The 7,500-nt window shown below is 40.1% G+C and overlaps 1 protein-coding gene across 4 annotated transcripts in view; it reads right to left on the bottom strand.

Moving 5' to 3' along the window:
* The window catches only part of palld (palladin, cytoskeletal associated protein), a 51,849-nt gene that overhangs the window by 864 nt on the left and 43,485 nt on the right, over positions 1-7,500 (bottom strand). For all 4 annotated transcript variants that reach the window (XM_058073165.1, XM_058073166.1, XM_058073167.1 and 1 more), the window contains 9 exons: positions 5,845-5,883; positions 5,119-5,343; positions 3,651-3,800; positions 3,469-3,557; positions 2,002-2,131; positions 1,415-1,622; positions 296-461; positions 94-227; positions 1-12 (listed from right to left, as the gene is read on the bottom strand). The exon at positions 1-12 is cut by the window's left edge. In XM_058073165.1, the coding sequence (XP_057929148.1) occupies positions 1-12; positions 94-227; positions 296-461; positions 1,415-1,622; positions 2,002-2,131; positions 3,469-3,557; positions 3,651-3,800; positions 5,119-5,343; positions 5,845-5,883 (1,153 nt within the window). The remainder of the gene's footprint in view (positions 13-93; positions 228-295; positions 462-1,414; positions 1,623-2,001; positions 2,132-3,468; positions 3,558-3,650; positions 3,801-5,118; positions 5,344-5,844; positions 5,884-7,500) is intronic.

Below are 7,500 nucleotides of genomic sequence, written 5' to 3'. Positions count from 1 at the left end.
GCTGCCACTGGGCTGCCGAGACCAAAAGCGGCAAACATTAAAGAATGAAGATAAAAATAAATATTCCAAAAACGGTAAAAAAAAAATATTTACCAAAAACGTCAAGGCGAGCGGTGCTGGACACGATTCCCGCCTCGTTCTTTGCCGACACCGTGTACCAGCCGGCGTCCTCTTTGGTGGCGGGCTGGATGATCATGCACAAGTAGCCGCAGTTGTCCTGGTGCATGCTGGTTAGCAAAACACAACCACATGATCCAAAACGAAGCTTGATAACAAAAATCCGATTGGCTCCTACCTGATTCTGTCCGTGTTGTGAGTCAGCGACTCGTTCTCCCTTTTCCAGAAGATCTGTGGGAATGGAACGCCAATGACTCGGCATTCCAGACGCACCGGGTGGCCCTCCGCCACGCTGGTGTTCTGCAGCTTCTCCACAAAGGACGGCACCTTGTGCATCTCTTTGGCTGGCAACGGAAGTGATAGCAGTTGGACGATTTGTCCCAAAAACACAATACAATACAAATAGATGAACTTAAATAAAACTAAAATCATGCTGTTTGCTAACAGCAAATACAAATAGACGGTATAGACATTGAAAGGGTGAAGGAAAATACATTTCTGGGGATCACAATACATGAAAATATGAACTGGAAAAATTGAAAAATTGAATTTACGGGCTGCACGGTGGACAAGTGGTTAGCGTGTGGGCCTCGCAGCTAGAAGACCCAAGTTCAATTCCATCCTCGACCATCTCTGTATGGAGTTTAAATGTTCTCTCCGTGCATGCGTGGGTTTTCTCCGGGTACTCCGGTTTCCTCCCACATTCCAAAAACATGCTAGTTTGCTAACATGCTAAACATGCTAATTCGCGACTCCAAATTGTCCATAGGTATGAATGTGAGTGTGAATGGTTGTTTGTCTATATGTGCCCTGGGATTGGCTGGCTGGCGACCAGTCCAGGGTGTACCCCGCCTCTCTCGGCCGAAGACAGCTGGGATAGGCTCCAGCACCCCCACGACAGTATTACTCAGATACTGTGAACATCCAGCAGCAACACAACATTTTTGGCATGACTACTATTTTGATGAAAAATATACTGAACCAGGGCTGCACAGTGGATGGGTGGTTAGCACACAGGCTTCACAGCTAGGAGACCCGGGTTCAATTCCACCCTCGGTCATCTATGTGTGGAGTTTGCATGTTCTCCTTGGGTTTCTCCGGGTACTCCCACATTCCAAAAACATGCTAGGTTAATTAGCCACTCCAAATTGTCCATAGATATGAATGTGAGTGTGAATGGTTGTTTGTCTATATGTGCCCTGTGATTGGCTGGCAACCAGTCCAGGGTGTACCCCGCCTCTTACCCGAAGACAGCTGGGATAGGCTCCAGCACCCCCCCCCCCCCCCATGACTTTACCTGCTACGATGAGCTCCAGGTTGAAGGAGTTTTGTCCGGCACGGTTGCTAGCGATGCAGGTGTAGATGCCAGCGTCGCGACTGGTCACGGGTTCGATGACCAACGAGTGAACGCCGTTTTCGCGCACCAGCATCTTGTGGGCGGAGTCGGGGCGGATGGTCTGTTCGTTAAGCTGCCAGACAAGGTCAGGGGTGGGCAGACCGCTCACCTAATGACGGATGAGGTGGGGGGGGTGGGGGAGGGGTGGAAGGAAACATCAATTCCTGACAGCTAGAAAAAAAGTTGGCGTGCTAAAAACCAGACTCGCTTTCTGGAGGCGGGACTTTTCTTCAGTGTGGAAAATATTTTGGCTGCCTTCACATGACGTGGAAATAAATCCGTGCTAAAAATATTCCCGACTTCAAGACACTGGCATGGAATGACTCCGCACAGGGAATCTGTTTTATGACTTTTTGACATTCGGGAAGCACAGCCAGGGTGGCAAGATGGTGGAAATAATCACCGGTGTAAAACTGTCATGTCAAAGAATTTACAGTAACATCCTCTCAGTGTACTACGTCATCCAGATTCCTGTTCGATTTCCTCACCTTGCAGTCCATACGACACAGTCGGCCCTCCTGCACAATGAGGTCGCCGGGCGCCTGCAGGAAGTGCGGACGGAAGTGGCGCTCCTGGATGTCGTTTTCGTCGCCGCTGTCTCTGGACCTGGACCTGGGCCTGAGATGATCCGTAAAACACGGGAAAACTGGTTTACTTGTTAAGGAGGAATTTGTTATATATGATCGTTGAATGATCGTTGCACGGAGGTTGAGTGGTTAGCGTGAAGACCGCTTGGAGACCTGAGTTCAATCCCACCATCGGCCATCTCTGTGTGAAGTTTGCATGTTCTCCCCGTGCATGCGTCGTTTTTTTTTTATTCCGGGTACTCCGGTTTCCTCCCACATTCCATAAACATGCTAGGTTAATTAGCGACGATGAATGTGAGTGTGAATGGTTGTTTGTCTATATGTGCCCTGGGATTGGCTGGCTGGCCACCAGTCCAGGGTGGACCCCCGCCTCTCACCCAAAGACAGCTGGGATAGGCTCCAGCATCCGCCATGATCCTCGTGAGGATAAGCGGTAGAAAATGAATGAATGAATAATCTTACCAGAATAAAGTTGCAATTTTACAGGAATAAAGTCACAATTACAGAGAAGGGAATTTTCCAAATATATTTTTCAAATTTTCCAAATTTTCCAAATATATTTTTCAAAATTTCCAAAATTTCCAAAATTTCCAAAATTTCCAAAATTTCCAAAATTTCCAAATTTTCCAAAATTTCAAAATTTTCAAAATTTTCAAAATTTTCAAAATTTTCAAAATTTTCAAAATATTCAAAATATTCAAAATATTTGAAAAATTATATATAATTATGTATAATTTTTATATTATTATATAAAAATAAAAAATAATTAATAAAAATTAATTGAAATAAAAAATATATTAAATATATTAAAAATAATATATAATATAAAATATAATTAAATATATAATATATATAATAATATATTTAAAAATATTTTATATACTGTATATATATATATATATATATATAAAATTAAAAAAAAATAAATTAAAAAGAAAACAACAACAAATGGAAAATAATTGCTGTAATAGTAGCAAGTCAAACTACACCATAAGGACGCAGAACACAATGCGTAAAAAAATGCAAAATTGCACTTTAAAAAACACAAAAGGTGAGCCACGATGATCCCAAACTTTTGAGCCTTAGCGTATATTTTGTATAAGTCGTCTTAATATCCTTGCTGATGCGTGCGTGCCCCCGTCAGGGCTCGTCGCTGTCTGACCTAGAAGCGTGTGTACCTTCAACAACAGTGACATCATCGCTAGGGTGAAAGAATAAGACAGAAATGTTGAAAGCAGATGTTTTTCTTCTTGAGTACCGCCTGTGATCTTAAAGCGAGGTTTCAAGTTGGCGAAAAGCAAACCGGGATCAAACAGGCGGGTTCCGTCATGAGCAAGGCAGGCTAACAAAAGGCCACTAAAGGTTCACCTGCGCACGTGTCCTGGTGCGGAACGCTGGCTGCGACCTCGCTGGTTCACGGCTTGGACCATCATCCTTCCTGTGCAGCTCACCCGACCCTGAGTGTGCGTGGGAGGGTACACAGCATCGGTGAAGCGGGTGGGGGGGGCACGATAACACGCTTCCTGAGCACACGCTGCGTACATGCTGACCTCGGGGTTGCCCGCCATGATGGTGTAGTTGCCGTCGTCATCCAACGAGGCCGCCGCCGTGTGCAGCGTGCACGTGCCGTCTGTTCCTCGGCCGATCCGGTAGTGTTCGCTCCGCTTGGAGATCTGCTTGCCGTCTTTGAACCAGTACACCTAAAATGGCGGCGTGGTTTTGGGTCAACCGTCCTCCTCGTCAAATTCAAATTCACTTTTTAAATGAGACTTTTCATAGAATGAAAATAATATTAGTTATCACCCTTATATCCATTTGCTTAGACCAGGGGTCTCAAACTCGCGGCCCACAGGCAAAATGCAGCCCACGGGATGCTGGTTTGAGGCCCCCACTTGGATATGAAGGTTTAACCGCGCGAGTTTGATATGGATGCTACATGGTATCATGTGACATATGACAGCTTAAAGCTGTGTACAATTGACGCCATTTTGCAAGTGACGACGCTGCGCCCAGATGTAATGATGCTAATTTGCTAATTGGGTGAAATGGTTGAGTTTCATTAATGTTCATGTTAAAGGTTGAATAACTGTAACAATAATATTAATATTGTTCATCTGAATCTGAAAAAAAATAATTTGTCTACCCACCAACTATATGTGGTTTCCGAAGTTTTTCTTATTTGCTGTTTATTATTATTTTATTTTATAATTAATATTATTATTTTATTTATTTTATTATTTATTTATTTATTACTGATTGATTTATTTTCTTTATTTTGATTTATTTATTTTATCATCTTATTTTATTGAAGACAGTTTTATCTTAATTTTTTCTGTTTTTAATAAATAAATGCATTTTTTGTTTGATTTATTGATTTATATTGATTGATTTTCTGTATTTTGATGTATTTATTTTTCATCTTTATTGAAGATAATGTGTTATCTTACTTTTTATTTTTTTTTACTTCAGTATGTGACAAAAAAATAAAAATTAAATAAAAAAAATCTTTTTAAAAAATATTTTTTTAAAGATTTTAAAATATTTTGTTAAAATTGAAAAATTTAAAATATATATTAGAAAGCAGGAAGTGAACAAATGTAACAGTTAGTGATTGTAAAAGTAGCAGATGGAGGGGTAGGATTTAATAAGCTTTGCTTCTTCCTACTCCTTTTGGACATGTGGAACTGGGAACTGATTATGGGATGCACTCAATTGGAATCTGATGCATGTTCAAATGAAATTAAACCATTACCATTACCATTAGCATTAGCATTAGCATTAACATTAGCATTAGCATTAGCAGAAACACTGCTGAGCAAAAAGGACATTAAGGCTCATCTCAACTTTGCCAGAAAGCATCTCGATGATCCCCAAGACTTTTGGGTAAAGTTGGGAACTTTTGGGAAAGAACATCCTACCAAGAGTAAAACATGGCGGTGGTAGTGTAGCACTCCAGGTTATGGTAAAGGCTTGAGTGAAAATGTCAACATGCCGATGTCATGTCATGTCATGTCCCACCTTGGGCTTGGGGTCTCCGTTGACCTTGCAGGTGAAGGTGACGGGCATGCCCTCGAAGACTTTGTAATGCTTGAGCTTCTGGTCAAAGGAGGGCACCCTGCCCCCCCGCCCCACCGAGTCCTGGTCGTGCTGAACGTCGTCGTCCGACTCCTCAACCGGCGAACGCTCCAGGCGGAACTCGATCTCGCTGATGAGACGCTGCTCGAAACTGGATACCTTATACTCCTGGCGGCCATGACAACAAGCGGAGACACACACACGTCAAAACGCTTAGACGGGCTGCGTGGGGGCTGCGTGGGGGCTGCGTGGGGGCTGCGTGGGGCTGCGTGGGGCTGCGTGGGGGCTGCGTGGGGCTGCGTGGGGCCATGGTTGTCGTCTCATCAGCTTAAGCCGGCTTGTTAAAACATCAGCTCACACTCCTTAATGACGGGTCTGGGGCCGCCCCCGCCCCCCCGCCCCCTGCCCCCGTAATGGGGAACCCGCCCCGACCTGCTCGGGTTCTAACAAATCACAGCAGCGAGTGAGTGCAGCGTGAAAGGCGGTGATGAGTCATCAACTCGACGCTAAGCGTGCGGCGCTGCGGTGGCGTGACACGCAACTTCCTGTCAAAAGCAAAGTGATGGACATGCTCACGTAGCGAAGACGCGTCGTAAATTGGTGACAACATGTCAACAACAACAACGTGGATGACGTTAAAGAAATGTTTTTAAAACAAAACGATAAAACCTTTTGGGGGAAATGTTCTCTATCGGATGACTTGAACGCCTGCAGGAAGATAACAGGAAGTGTGGTCACTTCATTAGGTACACCTGATGAGATATCCGCAATTGGTCAGGAGCGTTTTGCTGATGTGTGCTTGTTATTGCTAAATAATAAAAAAATAATAATAATAAAAAACATGCTTATAAAATAAACTTGTGTCAGTGGTTAACTTCTTTTTACACTTATATGTCAATTATTGATTGTTGAATGAAATATTACCTAAAAATGAGCTAAAAATGTCATCCAATACTTATGAAAAATATGATCTCAGGGATTTTTTTGTCACGTACCAAAGTACGAGGTGACCATACATATTATTCATTCATTCATGAATAATTTTCATTAATTAATTAATTCATTTATGAATATTTTTTTATTTTTTATTTTTTATGGTACCCATTATGGCATTGGATGCTCATATCACCTCCTACTTCGCTACGGGACGAAAAAATAAATAAATAAAATAAATTAAAATAAATTAATAAAATAAAAAATTAAAATTATTCATTCATTCATTCATGAAAAAATAAATAAATTAATAAAATAAAAATTAAAAATTATTCACTCATTCATTCATGAAAATAAAATAAATTCATTCATGAATAATTTTCATTAATTAATTAATTCATTAATAATTTTATCTTTTATTAATTTATTTTAATTTATTTTATATTCATTCATGAATGAATGACAAAAAACATTCATTCATTAATGAATAATTTTCATTGCTTAATTCATTCATTAATATTTTTTTATTTTATTAATTTATTTCCATTCATGAATGAATGAATGAATAATTTTTATTTTATTAATTTATTTTATTTTTTTGTCACGTACCAAAGTACGAGTTGATATGACCATACATATTATTTATTCATTCATTCATTCATGAATATTTTTTATTTTATTAATTTATTTTATTTTTTTGTCACGTACGTAGTATGGTCATATCACCTCCTACTTTGGTACGTGACAAAAAAATAAAATTAAATTTAAAAAAACTAAAACTAAAACAAAATTAAACTATATTAGGTGAGCAGGTACATGACAAAAAATGAATAAAGTAAAATAAAAAAAAACTAAAACAAAATTAAACTATATTATGAAAGCAGGAAGTGAACAAATGTAAGAGTTAGTGATTGTAAAAGTACCAGATGGAGGGGTAGGATTTAATAAGCTTTGCTTCTTCCTACTCCTTTTGGACATGTGGAACTGGGAACTGATTATGGGATGCACTCAATTGGAATCTGATGCATGTTCAAATGAAATTAAACCATTACCATTACCATTACCATTACCATTACCATTAGCATTAGCATTACCATTACCATTACCATTACCAAATATTTTGAAAACCCGCACACACTGTGAAACTTTGACACTGAACAAACAGTGAAACGGTTCTGTGTCGAGGTGGTAGACCTTGAATGAATGAATGAATGAATGAATGAATGAATGAATGAATGAATGAATGAATGAATGAATGAATGAATGAATGAATGAATGAATGAAGTGACGCTGGCTGGAGGTGCCACTCCTGGTGCACTTCCTGTGAACCTTTGAGCCACACCAATGAAACAGATCTTTTTCAGTTTTGCAGCAAACGCCGGCGTACGTAAA

Source organism: Doryrhamphus excisus, chromosome 5 (assembly GCF_030265055.1).
Source record: "Doryrhamphus excisus isolate RoL2022-K1 chromosome 5, RoL_Dexc_1.0, whole genome shotgun sequence".
Lineage (NCBI taxonomy): Eukaryota > Metazoa > Chordata > Actinopteri > Syngnathiformes > Syngnathidae > Doryrhamphus > Doryrhamphus excisus.
The sequence above is the reverse complement of the archived record's forward strand: the minus strand, read 5'-3'. Positions and strand labels throughout refer to the sequence as shown.